The sequence below is a fragment of the Argiope bruennichi genome, chromosome 10, assembly GCF_947563725.1.
Source record: "Argiope bruennichi chromosome 10, qqArgBrue1.1, whole genome shotgun sequence".
Lineage (NCBI taxonomy): Eukaryota > Metazoa > Arthropoda > Arachnida > Araneae > Araneidae > Argiope > Argiope bruennichi.
In genome coordinates, this window is record NC_079160.1 from 21428095 (window position 1) to 21444410 (window position 16316).

A 16316-nucleotide genomic window follows, 5' to 3' on the forward strand; every position below is an offset into this window, starting at 1 on the left:
AGAGAATATGAGAAGCTAAAAAGTAAACAAGATTTAAATCAATGGATAAAACTTTATGGACTTTAAAAAAGCAAAAATTTGGACATGAGGTGTCTTATCAAGCAGGAAAGATAATGAAGGGCAAGACTTTTGAAAAAACTGTAAACGCTGAGCATTGAAATTGGGGCATTCTGACAAAATATGTTGAACAGACATTTGACAATGGCATCGCGAACACAGTGGTGGTTGTTCACCTAACAACAAATGAATATGTGTGAATCGAGTGTGCCCAATTCGTAATCGTGTTAAAACAGTATCCGCTTTTCTGTTCGCTAATGAGGGCCAGGGTTGCACATGGGGTTTGATAACATGAAGTTTGTTGTTTGTCTCCAGATCCCACTGTCTTTGCCAATTAGAATATAGAAGCTTTTTAATATGTTTCTTTATGTCGTTCACAGGAATATTAGTAGCTATTGAATTAGTCGCCAATTTGGCAGCCTTATCTGCCTCTTCGTTGCCCAAAATTCCAACATGGGATGGTACCCAACAGAATAAAATAGTGTAACTACGAGAAGTTAGTTTATCAAAAGTATCTAAGATTTTTAAAACCAAAGGATGTGAATTACATGATTTTAGAGAATTTAAAACACTCAAAGAATCCGTATAGATGATAAAGTTTTTGTCCCGGCTACTAGAAATTTCTTCTAAAGCATATAAAATGAATATGTGTGAATCGAGTGTGCCCAATTCGTAATCGTGTTAAAACAGTATCCGCTTTTCTGTTCGCTAATGAGGGCCAGGGTTGCACATGGGGTTTGATAACATGAAGTTTGTTGTTTGTCTCCAGATCCCACTGTCTTTGCCAATTAGAATATAGAAGCTTTTTAATATGTTTCTTTATGTCGTTCACAGGAATATTAGTAGCTATTGAATTAGTCGCCAATTTGGCAGCCTTATCTGCCTCTTCGTTGCCCAAAATTCCAACATGGGATGGTACCCAACAGAATAAAATAGTGTAACTACGAGAAGTTAGTTTATCAAAAGTATCTAAGATTTTTAAAACCAAAGGATGTGAATTACATGATTTTAGAGAATTTAAAACACTCAAAGAATCCGTATAGATGATAAAGTTTTTGTCCCGGCTACTAGAAATTTCTTCTAAAGCATATAAAAGAGCACTTATTTCTGCAGTAAAAACTGAACAGGAGGGGTGAAGTGTAAAAGAAGAAACTGTATGAGGGAAAACAACGGCAAAAGAGACATGAGCAGCTGATTTTGACCCGTCTGTAAAAACTGGAATAAAATTTTGATATTGTTGTCTGTGTTCTAAGAAAATTTTTTGAAAAATGATATTTGCTGTATCAGACTTGATAAAAGTTTCAAAAGGATTTAAGTATTGTATTTCAGGGATTTTCCAAGGTGGAAAAGTATTTTCCGGCTGAGGAGTTGCATGTACATACAGTAGATTAAGGTCTAAAAGAATATTATGAACTCTCGTAAAAAAGACAGGGATGAATGATTTTCGGGCACCTTGCAAGCGAACTAAAAAGGGACGAAGTTTAAAATCATAAAATGGATGATTAATGTTCGATTGAATTTTAAAATAATAATTAAGAGATGAAAATTGTCTTCTTAATTCAAGGGCTGGTTCACAGGTTTCAACATACAAGCTTTTAACAGGGGATGTCCTGAAAGCACCTGAACGAAGACGGAGAGCTATGTGGCGAATAGGATCCAGTTTTTGTAAAATGCTTTTCCTAGCAGAACCGTATATTGAGGAACCATAATCCAGCTTGGAAAGTACAACAGCCTTGTATATTTTCATCATAGAATTTCTGTCGGCTCCCCATGCTGTAGTTGATAAGACTTTTAAAATGTTTAAAGAGTTTTCACACTTTTTACGTAAAAGTTTTATATGCGACTGAAAGGTGAGTTTTTTATCAAAGATAATGCCCAGAAATCGAATTTCATTTAAAAATGGTACTGGCTGATCATACAGTTTCAGATCAGGATCAAAATGAAGGTTACGTTTCCGACAGAAGTGCAAACCAGCCGTTTTCAATGTTGAGATGGTAAAACCATTAGTGTTCGTCCATTGGGTAATATTATTGATTGCGATCTGCAATTGTCTTTGTATAAAATTCATATGCATCCCTGTACAAGAGATATACAGGTCATCAACATATAAAAAGCCCTTCACAGACATTGGAAGTTGTTTTAAAATGTTATTTATTTTTAAAATAAAAAGAGTGACGCTTAAAACGCTGCCTTGGGGAACACCTTCCTCTTGTACAAAAGAATCTGAAAGTTCAGATTCCACCTTAACACGAAATTTTCTAAACTTTAAAAAATTTCTAATAAAAACAGGAAGATTTCCTCTTAGTCCCAGATCATATAAATCTTTTAAAATTCCATATCTCCAAGTTCGGTCGTATGCCTTTTCGATGTCGAAAAAAATGGCAACTAAGTGCTTTCTTTGTAAAAATGCTAGGCGAATGTCGGATTCGAGAGCAAGAAGATTATCGAGAGTGCTCCGTCCTCTTCGAAATCCACTCTGAGAAGGGTGAAGTAAGTTATTTGTCTCCAGATAAAAAATTAGCCTTCGATTTATCATTTTTTCTAACAATTTACAAAGACAACAGGTCAAAGCAATAAGTCGATAATTTGTTGGATTAGTTGGATCTTTGCCTGGTTTTATTAGAGGAATTATTATAGCTTGTTGCCAAAAAGAAGGAAAATATTGTTCTCTCCAGATACGGTTATAAAGATATAATAAGCTTTTTTTCGACTCTGTTGTTAAGTTTTTGATCATACTGTAACTAATGTTGTCAGGACCGGGAGAAGAATCGTGAACAATGGCAAGGCACGATTGGAACTCTAAAAACGTAAAATCGCTGTTGTAGGGCAGGTTAGTCTGAGAATTAAAATTTAGTTTTTGCTTTTCTGCTTTCTCTATGTATTTCAAAAATGCAGAGGGATAATTTTTACTGCTGGACGTATGAGCTAATGTTGAAGCTATGGAATTTGCAATATCTTTTGTGGATGATATGGTATTTCCTTTATCAATTAAAATTGAAACAATATTAGAATGAGAAGCACCTGAAGCGTTTTTAACTTTATTCCACAAATTATGGCTAGATATTGTTGAAGTGATACCAGAAACAAATTTTTGCCAAGAAATTCTTCTACTGCGTCGTTGGATTTTTCTGGATTCTGCTCTAGATTTTTTAAATTTGATAAAATTTTCAGTAGAGGGATAACGGCGAAAAATATTCCATGCCTTTTTTTGTTTTTTATATGCTTGTTGGCAATTAGCATCCCACCATGGCTTGTTTTGCTTCCTACGAACTCCAGATTTCTTTGGAATAGTGTTATCTGCTGCCTCAATTATAATATTGACAATATGTTTCAGAGCTTCATCAATAGTGGATGGTTGGTTGGTTGGTTTGTGCTGTTTATTGGCGCAAGAGCCATATTTGGCTATGCTGCGCCAATCCAATGGTAAAATATAAAAGTGAGGTAAAAAGTAGATTTAAATAGCAAATTTAGTTAAAAAATGATAGACTAATCAAGGAAGGAATTAATGTCTGGATTCTATTGATCACAGTGATACGACATATATTGTACATACTAAATACAAGTATAAAATCTTACAGCTTTTAAAAATTTAAAAATATTTGGGTGGGGATTTTCACCCACCAGGTCCTGCAAGTTCAACGAAGTTAAATGAAAAAAGCGAATACGTTGGAAGTTAAAATCAGTACATTCAATTAAAATATGTTTAATAGTAAAATCCACACGGCATGTGGGGCACTTTGGTGCCGCTTCACCGAAAAGAAGATGTTTGTGTGTGAAGCGAGTATGTCCTATACGCAGGCGAGTCATTTTGACGTCAAAATCACGTATAGGGAGTTGGTTGGTTGGTTGGAGTTTTATGGCGCAAGAGCCATATCTGGCCATACTGCGCCAAGCAAAAGGTAAAATAGGCTTTATTAATCATTAAAATTACTTACAGCACTAAACGAGGATAAAAATTTCATAAAACATAATTGCAAAACGTTTATATATGTTAAAAGTAAACAACAAAATAACATTTTGAAAAGGAAGTAAAAAGGAAACGAATGATGGAAAGTCGTTAAAATTTTTAAAAAGATAATTCAAAAGAAATTTGCGGAAACATTAAATGTGATTTAAAAAGCCAATGGCTCTCAGAAAGTTAAAAATATTTGGGTGGTATTTCTCACTCACCAGGTCCTTCAAACTTACTAATGACGTATGAAAATATTGGAGACGATGTGAATTAAAAGTAGGACATTCGATCAAGATGTGTTTTACACTAAAATCAACATGGCACTCCGGACAATTTGGTGCCCTTTCGCCAAAAATAAGGTACCTGTGCGTGAAACGTGTATGGCCTACACGGAGGCGAGTCAACCTGACATCAGCTCTACGAATAGAGAGGACAGGCCACGGGCCAATGTTATTCTTCACTTCATGCAGTTTGTTATGGATCTGCAGATCCCATTTATTTTGCCAAGTTGAATAGATGTGATTATTGAAAGACCTCCTAATATCATTATAGGGAAGTCCTTGGTTCAAATACGACAATGCAGATTTTGCAGCAGAATCAGCCATTTCATTTCCATGAATGCCGACATGACTCGGAACCCAACAAAAAATTATTTGGAAATCCTCGTTTTGCAAGAGGCGCAAAAGGGATAAAATTCGTATTGCTGTTGGGTGCATGCGATTATGGTAGTGAGAAAGTGTTTCCAACGCACTCATGCTATCAGTATAAATTATAAATTTGCGCTGTGGCAAAGATGAGATCTTCTGTAGAGCGCAAAATATAGCAAGCAACTCAGCAGTAAATACTGAGCAACAATTATGAACCCGATGGCTCACTGTATCAGATGGAAATACTATGCCATAACCGACATGATCATCCGATTTCGAGCCATCTGTGAAAATTGGATTAAAAGAGGAATACCGATGGCGATGATAGAAAAAAAGCTGTTGGAAGACAGCAGGTGCAGTTGAGGATTTGTCGAAGCCTTTAAAAGGATTCACAAAAGAGAATTTAGGGGTATCCCAAGGTGGGAAAATAAAAGAGTCAACAGTTTTAACATTAACAGTATTGAGATCCGAATCACTTATGAGCATTTTGGCTCTCTCACAGAATGGTAGAATGTGAGACGGACGGGCATTATACAATCTACGAAGACCACTCGGGAATGTCATTTGACTTAAGGGGTGTTTAAAAATAGATTTTATTTTGAAATAATATGAAACCGAAATTTTCTGGCGTCTTAAATAAAGGGGCAACTGGTGACAGATAACATAAAGGCTTTCAATAGGAGAAGTACGGAACGCACCGGAGCAGATCCTTAAAGCAGAATGGTGTACAGTATCCAGCCGACGTAAAACAGATGATCGCGCCGAACCATATACCATACAACCATAGTCAATGCGCGAAAGGATGATTGCATCATAAATACGGAGTAGAGAGGTCCGATCGGCACCCCAGGATGTTCTGGAAAGTACTTTCAAAATATTTAACATTTTCTCACACTTCCTTCGCAAATGCAATATATGCGGAAGGAAGGTGAGCTTCCGATCGAATATTACTCCTAAAAACCGTATTTCACTCACCACTGGGATAGGTATATTTCGAATATAAATATTCGGATCCGGGTGAATTATTCTCTTCCGGCAGAAGTGAACGCATCTACTTTTCTCAGGTGAGATTGCGTGCCCATTGTCGTTGCACCAAGCTACCACCTTATTTACTGCGTTTTGCAATTGTCGTTCTATGAGATTCATGTTGCTACCTTGACATGAGATCTGCAGATCGTCAACATAAAGAGTTCCATTAATAGATGGAGGCAAATGATTTAAAATTTGGCTCAGATGAACTATAAAAAGTGTAACGCTGAGGACACTTCCTTGCGGAACTCCCTCAGCTTGAATAAAATGATTAGAGTAAAAGTTGCCAATTCGAACACGAAAAGTACGTCTTGTTAAAAAGTTTTGTAAAAATATGGGTAAGTTACCCCTAAAACCTAGATTAAAAAGTGTTGAAAGTATGCCGTAGCGCCATGTACGGTCGTATGCCTTCTCAATGTCGAAAAATATGGAAACTAGGTGGTTCCTCCTCACAAAGGCATTGCGTATTTGGGTTTCCAGCAATACGAGGTTGTCAAAGGTAGACCGACCTCTACGGAAACCACTCTGCAACGGGGAGAGGCATCCCTGTTTCTCTAGTTCGAAAATTAGACGAGCATTGACCATGCGCTCGAAGGTCTTACAGAGGCAATTTGTAAGAGCAATCGGTCTGTAGTTAAGAGGAATTGAGGCTTCCTTGCCAGGTTTTAATATTGGGATCACAATAGCTTCGCACCATTGTGAAGGGTACTTCTGTTCAATCCATATTCTGTTAAATAGTAATAACAGATTCGAAAGGGAAGTTGCATTCAAATGGCGGAGCATATTATATGTGATCCCATCTGGCCCGGGACTGGTATCATGGACTTGAGACAAGGCCATTACCAATTCAATCATCCTGAAGTCACAATTATATGGAAGAGTACTTCGGGCATTGAAGCGCAAAGGCAACCGTTCCGCGCGATTCCTAATTGCCAGAAATTCAGGGCTATAAGAATCTGTTGCGGAAACTTGTGCAAACGCTTGGCCGAGAATGTTAACAACGTCTAATGGGTTTGAATATTTCATATTACCGGTTTTTAAAACAGGAATAGAAGTTTCATTATAGATCCCATTAGCAGCCTTAACCTTTTTCCATAAATGTTTACTCGAAGTAGAGGATGTGATGGATGAAACAAATTTAATCCATGATTCTCTCTGACTACGACGCCGTATGCGGCGAGCTAGCGCTTTGGCTCTTTTAAAAGCGATCAAATTCTCAGTTGTAGGGTACCTTCTAAAATGATTCCAGAGTTTCTTTTGGTTCTTATGACTGTCGCGACAAGCTTTATTCCACCACGGCCTACGGAATTTTCTTAGACGTGGGGATGTTTTTGGAATGGTGATGTTCGCGGCGTTAATTATTGTATCAATGACATTTTGTACTGATTTCGAAATATCTGCATCGCTGACCATAGCCTCATTGATAGCTGCTATTTGGGAGAATGTAGTCCAGTCTGCCCGCTGGAACAGAAACCGCGGAGGACAAATAATCGCACCTCGACCATCAACGTGGGAGATTATTAGGGGAAAGTGATCGCTATTGTGCAGATCATCTTCAATTCTCAAATTCATCAACGGTAGCAGTTCAGGAGTGCATATGGCTAGGTCAAGACAGTGGAAGCTACGTGTGGGCGTATGGAAGTACGTTACCTCGTCATTATTGAGCAGACAGAGACAGTTATTAGCTATAAACTGTTCAATCTGCTGCCCTCGAGAGTTTGTACTATCCGAGCCCCACAAAGTACTATGTCCATTGAAATCGCCAAATAAAATGAAGGGTGACGGAAGTTGGTCTACTAGATTGTCCAGGTCTTGCTGACGGATGACACCGTGAGGCGGAAGATAAATACAGCAGACTGTGACCAAAGATCGTATATGGACCTGCACAGCCACAGCCTGAAGAGATGTATGTAAAATAAGAGGTGTGCTCGGATAAAAATTTGATGTGAAAATACAGACACCCCCGGAACCATGAGATCCAGTGACTGTATCTTTTCGAACACAGCTATATCCGCGTAACTTGATGGGAATGTTGGGTGTCAAGAAGGTTTCTTGGAGACCGAAACAGATAGGATGAAATTTGTTAATAATTGATTTCACGTCATGAAGTTTGGAACGAATGCCGCGACAATTCCAAGAAACGAAGGTACCCATTAAGAGAGAGATTTAGAAGGGGAGTGTGAGTGAGCAGCTGTAGGAGTTGCCTGATCTTCGCAACTCATAGAAAGTGCATCTTCATCCTCAGACGGATGGAGCTTAAAATCAGGGATAGTTGGTGTGCCTCCAAAGATAGACGTTAAATCCTTATGGGCTACACCATCTATTGCTAATCCCAAAGCGACGGAACTCCGAGAAGTAGATTTTTGTAACCTGACAGAAAGATCTTTATGTGATATGCCACGTTTTGCAAGTTTCAATGTCAGTGAGGACTGAGGTTTTTTTTTACGAGTTTTTTTAGATGCTGACAGATCCGGTTTAGGAGATTCTGAAATACTTTTAACTGAATTATCAGAGTCAGATTCTGATGTTTTTATAGGAAGCTTTGGTTTTGGAGTTTGTTTTATGCAGTTTTCACAGGAACAATTTGAACAAAATGGTTTTTGGACAACGGAGGCATAGCTAATGCCTGGCGTAGGTGTCTGAATTTGAACTCTACGTCTAGCTTCTGGGTATGTTATATTTTCTTTTATTTTGATAACAGTGACTTCTTTTTCCAGTTTCCAGCGGGGGCAATTTCGAGAATAAGAGGGATGATCGCCACCACAGTTTACGCACTTTTCTGTTGCGGAACACTGCTGGCTATCATGCCCTTTATCAGCACAGCGGGCACAAGTGAGTGTCCCGCGGCAATTAATCTTCGAGTGGCCAAAGCGCTGGCATTGGAAACACCTCAATGGATTTGGTATATAATGACGCACAGGTAACTTAATATAACCGGCATATATAAATTCAGGTAGCTTGGGGCTATGGAAGGTTAGCACATAATGCTTTGTTGGAAGGAGTTGACCATCCCGCCGAATGGCAATCTGGCGAACATGAGTCACTCCTTGAGGTTTCAATTCTGAAGTTATTTCTTCCAGAGAGACATTGAATAATTCTCCGCAAGTTATTACACCTTTGGAGAAGTTTAAGGATGTGTGTGGACTAACAGAAATGGGTATAGAAGCTAGAGCTTTCAGTTTCATGATTTGCTGCGATTGTTTTTTGGAATCGACTTCAATTAATAAGTCACCAGAACGCATTTTTTTAATCGACTGCACCTCACCGACGGTAGCAGAGACGGCTTTCTGAACTAAAAAAGGTGAAACGGAGTTAAAAGTATCTTGTTTTTCTGATTTTCGTTTAATTACAAAAAATTTGTCAAAATGATCAACATTAGTAAAAGGTTTATGTACTTTACGCCCACTGAAGGGACCACGTTTGGAGGAGCCCATACGATATTAGAAAAGATTCGGGTCCGACGGCACCGCCCACCACGGAGCCCAACAAGGGAAGGCAATTACCGGCTCTGGTCATGCCCAGCCTCGGCATCCACCCTAGTGCTAATCGGTACCTATACGCTCAGAGTTACCCCCGGGGACAGTGACCACCCTTAACGCCAAGCCCAAGGAGTAACTCCTTCGCTTGATCCCTAGCAGACTAGCCACTAAGATGACTACCTACCAGCCGATTGATGCACAGGGGACCACAGTGCACCACCCGTCTTTCAAATGGGTCGCCACGCACGGCCAACACGTGGGACATTGGCTGTCCATGAGAAGCAAGAAGCAAACAGAGCGGCGACAGCTTCTCATGGAGAGCTCCCTCGCCTGCCGTCGAGGGAAGGAAAAAACAGCAGAAAGCAGAAGGCGTAGGGGAGATTGAACATGAAGAGAGTAAAGATCCCTGGGCACCTCGGGATTGGGACACCCGTACTCACCTATAGTAGGTGAGCCCCTGAGGGGTCACGTATAGGGAGAACAGACCACAATCCAATAGTTGGTTTAATGGAATGTAATTTATTTTCGGTTCGCTGATCCCACGTCAATTGCCAAGAAGAAAAAATGTGTTTAGCCAAGGACTTCTTAATATCGCAATAAGGAAGTCCCTGAGACAAAGCATTCGCTGCTGATTTTGCCGTTAAATCCGCCATTTCGTTTCCAGCAATGCCAACATGACTCGGCACCCAACAGAAAATAATTTGAAAGCCTTCATTTTGTAACAGGCGCAAGATAAATAAAATTCTAACAGCAATCGGGTGCATCCGATTGTGATAGTGAGTTAGTGTCTCCAAAGCACTCATGCTATCAGTGTAAATAATAAATTTACGCTGAGTAGAAGGGGAGATTTTCTGAAGAGCGCAGAAAATGGCCACCAACTCAGCAGTAAAAACTGAGCAGCAATTGTGTAAACGGTGGCTCAGTGTATCAGATGGTAGTATGATTCCACAGCCAACATGACCATCTGATTTCGAGCCATCCGTGAAAATTGGTGTAAAGGAAGAAAACCGATAGCGATGATATAGAAACATCTGTTGGAAAATAATCGGTGCAGTTGAGGATTTTTCAAATCCTGAGAAGGGGTTTAGAAAAGAAAATTGTGGTATATCCCAAGGTGGAAAACAAAACAGATCAGCGGATTTAATAGTAATATTTTCAAGGCCCGAGTCATGAAGGATATTTTTAATTCTCTCATTGAATGGAAGGATATGAAATGGACGGGCATTATACAATCTGCGAAGAACAGGCGGAAATTTAATTTGACGTAAAGGGTGCTTTGACACTGACATGATTCGGAAGTAATACGAAGCGGACAATTTGTTACGCCTTAAATTTAGGGGCATTTGGTGACAGATAACATGCAGGCTCTCAACGGGAGAGGTCCGAAATGCACCGGAACAAATTCGTAAGGCAGAGTGGTGAACAGTATCCAATCGCCGCAAGATGGAAGCGCTGGCAGAACCATACACCATACAGCCATAATCGATTCGGGATAGAATTACTGCTTCATAAATGCGGAGTAGGGAGGTTCGATCGGCACCCCAAGATGTTCTGCAGAGTACCTTCAGAACATTTAAGGATTTCTCACACTTCTTCCGCAGGTGCAAGATGTGCGGAAGGAAAGTCAACTTGCGATCGAAGATTATTCCCAAAAACCGTATTTCATTTACGACAGGAATCGATATATTACCAATGTTAATATTTGGATCCAAGTGAATGTTTCTCTTTCGGCAAAAGTGCACACAACGGCTCTTCTCCGGTGAGATATTGTGTCCGTTGTTTTTGCACCAAGCTACTAATTTATTCACAGCATTCTGCAATTGTCTCTCAATAAGGTTCATACTGCTTCCTTGGCATGAGATCTGAAGATCATCCACATAAAGACTTGCTTGTACAAATGAAGGCAAATGAGTTAAAATCTGGCTCAGATGAATAATAAAAAGGGTGACACTGAGGACACTTCCCTGCGGAACTCCCTCAGCCTGAATAAAACTATTAGAATAAAAGTTCCCAACACGAACTTTGAAAGTCCGATGTGATAAAAAGTTCAATAAGAATATGGGCAGGTTTCCCCTAAAACCAAAGTTAAAAAGCGTAGAGAGTATGCCGTAGCGCCATGTACGGTCATACGCCTTCTCAATATCGAAAAATATGGAGACAAGGTGGTTCCTCCTTACAAATGCGTTGCGAATTTCAGTTTCCAGTAATACGAGGTTGTCAAAAGTAGACCGACCTCGACGGAAACCACTCTGCAACGGAGAGATGCATCCTTGTTTCTCCAATTCGTATATGAGCCGAGCATTGACCATTCTCTCAAAAGTCTTGCAAAGACAGCTTGTTAAAGCAATTGGTCGGTAGTTCAGAGGATTAGAAGATTCCTTGGCAGGTTTTAGAATGGGGATCACAATCGCTTCTCGCCATTGTGAAGGGTACTTCTGCTCAGTCCATATTCTGTTGAAAAGCATTAACAGATTGGAAAGGGAAGTGATATTCAAATGGCGGAGCATATTGTATGTAATCCCATCAGGCCCGGGACAGGAATCATGGGCATGAGATAATGCTGTTTCTAGCTCAAACATTCTAAACTCGCAATTGTATGGAAAGGTATTTCGTTCGTTAAAGCGCAAAGGCAACCGTTCCGCACGATTCTTAATTGTAAGAAAGTCAGGGTTATAAGAATCAGTAGCGGAAACCTGTGCAAATGTTTGACCGAGAATGTTGGCAACGTCTAATGGGGCAGAATACTTCACATTCCCTCTATTTAAAACAGGAATGGAGGATTCATGATATATTCCATTAGCAGCCTTTACCTTTTTCCATAGAACTTTGCTGGATGTTGAGGATGTGATAGAGGATATGAATTGAATCCAGGATTCCCTCTGACTACGACGTCGTATGCGGCGAGCTAGTGCTTTGGCTTTTTTAAAAGCTATAAGATTCTCTGTTGTAGGGTACCTTCGAAAGGTGTTCCAAAACTTTTTCTGCTGCTTGTGACTGTTGGTACAGGCTTCATTCCACCACGGTCTGCGAAATTTTTTTAGAGGTGGTGAACTCTTTGGAATAGTGGAAGTTGCGGCACATATTATACTGTCAACGACATTTTGAACTGCTTCCGAGATGTCTGATGTATTTACCATTGTCTCTGTGATACCTGCCAGTTGAGAGAAAGTAGTCCAATCTGCCCGCTGGAATAAGAAACGCGGAGGACAATAAGTCGCACCGCTTCCATCAGCATGGGAAACGATAATAGGATAGTGATCGCTATTATATAAATCGTTGCTAACAGCAAAAGTTAGCAACGGCAGAAGTTCGGGAGAACATATGGCCAAATCAAGACTGTGGAAGGTACGTGTAGGCTCGTGAAAGTACGTCTTTTCATCATTGTTGAGCAAACATAGACAGTTATTAGAAATGAACTGTTCTATTTGCTGCCCACGAGAATTTGTACTATTTGAACCCCACAACGTACTATGGCCATTGAAATCGCCAAGCAGGATAAAAGGTGAAGGAAGCTGGTCCACTAACTGGTCAAGATCTTGTTGACGAATGACATCATGAGGCGGTAAGTAAATACAGCAGACTGTGACCAAAGTTTTTATATGAACTTGTACAGCCACAGCCTGTAGAGAGGTGTGTAGGGTGAGAGGAGTGCTCGCATATAAATTGGAAGTGAAGATGCAGACCCCTCCAGAACTATGAGCTCCACTGTCTGCATCTTTCCGAATACAATTGTAACCGCGTAATTTGATTGATATATTTGGCTTCAAGAAAGTCTCTTGAAAACCAAAACAAACAGGATGAAATCTGTTAATAATAGACTTGATGTCATGAAGTTTGGGCCGAATGCCGCGACAATTCCAAGAAAGGAAGGTACCCATTAAGAGAGTGATTTGGAAGGAGAGAGAGAAGAAGCAGTTGTTGGAGTTGCATGATCATCGCAACTCATACCAAGTTCATATTCATCCTCAGACGGATGCAGTTTAATATCGGGGCTATTAAGCGTGTCACCAAAGATGGACTGTAAGTCCTTATGGACAACACCTTGCGTCGCTAACCCCAATGCGACGGAATTTTTAGGTGCAGAATTTTTCAGTTTCTTTCGCAAATCTTTTTGCGTAAGGCCACGTTTTGCTAAGTTTAATGTCAGAGAGTTCTGTGATTTTGATTTTCTTCTAACAGTTTTTTGAGTATCAGTATTAGTTTTCAGAGTATGTTCAGCATCGGAATCTGATGTTTTTTCATTATCTGTTGTTTTCCTGGCATATTTTAAGCAGTTTTCACAAGAGCAATTCTGACAGAAAGTTTTCTTAACTGCTGAAGCATAACTGACACCAGGGATTGGGGTCTGTGCCTTAACCCTGCGTCTGGCTTCAGGATAAGATAAATCCTCTTTGAATTTTATTGTCGTAACCTGCTTTTCCAGTGCCCAGCGAGGACAAGATCGAGAATATGAGGGATGATCGCCACCACAGTTTACGCACTTTTCTTCTGCGGTACACTGTTGGCTATCATGCCCTTTTTGTGCACAGCGGGCACAAGTGAGAGACCCGCGGCAATTCATTTTGGAGTGGCCAAAGCGTTGGCACTGAAAACACCTTAGTGGATTAGGGATATATGGCCTAACCGGTAACTTTATATAGCCTGCATAGACGTACTCCGGTAATTTAGAAGTTTTAAAAGTTAATACGTGATGTTTCGTCTCAAGTATTTGTCCATCACGTCGTATGGAAATTCGACGCACATGTGAAACACCTTGAGATTTCATTTCGGAGACAATTAACTCTACGGGAAGATTTAGTATTTCGCCGCATGTGATGACGCCTTTAGAGCTATTAAGTGATTGGTGAGGGGTTACAGAAACTCTTATTGTTGCCAAGGATTGTAGTTTTTGTATCTGTTGTGCTTGCTTACGAGAAGAAACCTCCACAAGCAAGTCGCCAGATCTCATTTTTCGAATAGATGCAACTTCGCCGACTGTAGCATTTATTGCCTTTTGTACAAGGAAAGGGGAGACTGTTTCAAAAGTTTCTTTATTTTCAGAAATTCTATTTAATACGAAAAAAGCATCAAAATGTTCATTATTGTTGAAAGAAATAGGTACTTTGTGACGCCCACTAAAGGGACCCTTCTTGGGAGGAGCCATGCGATATTGAGAGTGATTCGGGCCCGACGGCACCGCCCACCACGGAGCCCAACAAGGGAAGGCAGCCACCGGCTCTGGCCATTCCCAGCCTCGGCACTTACCTTGGTGCTAGCCGGAACCTATACGCTGGGAGTTACCCCCGGGGACAGTGACCACCCTTAACGCCAAGCCCAAGGAGTAACCCCTTCGCTTGATCCCTAGCAAACTAACCACTTAGGTGGTTAGTAACCAGCCGATTGATGCACAGGGGACCACAGTACACCACCCGTCTTTCAAATGGGTCGCCACGCACGGCAAACACGTGGGGTTTTGGCTGTCCATGAGAAGCTAGAAGCAAACAGAGCGGCGACAGCTTCTCATGGAGAGCTCCCTCGCCTGCCGTCGAGGGAAAGAAAAAATACAGCAAAAAGCAGAAGGCGTAGAGGAGAGCAAACTGAAAGGGAGTAAAGATCCCTGGGTACCTCGGGATTGGGACACCCGTACTCACCTATAGTAGGTGAGCCCCTGAGGGGTCATCAATAGTGGAAGATTTAACTATTTCTGAATTGATATTAGCCAGAGAGGTGAATTTTTGCCAGTTTGCTGCATTTAAAACATATTTGGATGGTCGGAAAGAACTAGCTGCATTGTGCCTACTGTCGGTCAAAATTAAAGGGAAATGGTCGCTATTATAAAGATCATTGTCAACAGATAAACTGAAAAAAGGCAATAAAGACGGAGAGCAAATAGCGAGATCAACAGAATGAAAAGTTCGTGTTGGTAAATGAAAATGCGTTTTTTCGTCAGAATTTAAAATGCATAAATTATGATCTGCAAGAAATTGTTCAATTTGCTTACCACGTGAATTTGATTCCGAGCTTCCCCAAAAAGGACTATGACCATTAAGATCTCCCAAAATAATGAATGGAGAAGGTAATTGGCAAAACAAGTTATTTAGGTCCATTTGACTGATTTGTTGTTTAGGTGGTAAATAGAGGCTACAGACGGTTATTAAATTTTTCATCTGAATTCGTACAGCTACAGCTTGCAAATTAGTGTTCAGATTTACTTGCATTGATGGAATATCCGTTGCGACAAGAATTGCTACGCCCCCAGAAAATCGGTTTTGAATATTGTGCTTGCTGAAATTTTTGTAATGCCGTATGTTCTGCTTGTCGGTTTTAAGATAGGTTTCCTAGAGTGCAATGCAGGCAGGATGGTATTTGTTTATAATGTCTCTCAATTCTGAAGATTTATTCATGTACCCTCGGCAGTTCCAAGAGACGAATGTAGACATAAAGATTAAAAAAGAGCAAGGGAAAAAAAGAGATTGCCTTCAGTAAATAGAAAATATGAAGGACAGAGGACATCAACCTTTGGGCTTTTTAAAAAATTTTGATTTAAAATAGTCTGATGAAATATTAGTGGGATCAGAATCCACTCTGTCCTCATCCATATCACTTATGCTATCGTCAGATGGATGAATTTTAAAATGTTCTTCTTTTTCTTCAGTTTTATTTGTTTCTTTTGTTCTGGGTGTCTTTTTTTCTTTGAGCATTTTTTCCTTCATTAAAACTTTTTTTCGTTTTGGCTTTTTAAGAGAAGAGGAAGAAGTTTCTTCCCAAGATTTTTTTATTTCCAGAAGGGCAAGGTAGTCAGTCTTTTTTATAGTTATGGTGTCAGGATCTGCTGTGCGGATTGTAGGAGTATTTGTTTCTATATTTTTTAATGGTTGGTTTTGTGAATTGCTTGGTTCTGAAGTTGAAACGGCTGAATTTAACGCTGATGAATACGAGAAATTTGGTTTTGGTGTTCTTTCGCTTACTATTTTACGTGCTTCTGAAAAGGAAATACCTTTTGTTATTTTGATGGTTTGAATTTCTTTTTCTTGTTTGTAGCGTGGGCAGGAACGGAAGTAAGATGGATGATCGCCTTGACAGTTATAACATTTTTGTGTGGTAGATGTACAGTTTTTACTATTGTGGTCCGGGAGGGAGCATCGAGCGCAAATTTCTTTATCACTCCTGCAA

At 40.1% G+C, this 16316-nt stretch overlaps 1 protein-coding gene across 1 annotated transcript; it reads right to left on the reverse strand.

Annotated features, from left to right (window-relative positions):
* Nucleotides 1-13041: 13041 nt before the first annotated feature.
* LOC129987461 (uncharacterized) lies at nucleotides 13042-14112 on the reverse strand. Its single transcript, XM_056095442.1, has one exon. It carries the CDS (start codon nucleotides 14110-14112, stop codon nucleotides 13042-13044), a length of 1071 nt encoding a protein of 356 aa, XP_055951417.1.
* Between the last annotated feature and the right edge of the window lie 2204 nt (nucleotides 14113-16316).

What these genes read in the sequence shown, in the direction of transcription:
- LOC129987461 (XM_056095442.1), bottom strand. Translation starts at nt 14,112, where the DNA reads ATGAGATCTGGCGACTTGCTTGTGGAGGTTTCTTCTCGTAAGCAAGCA.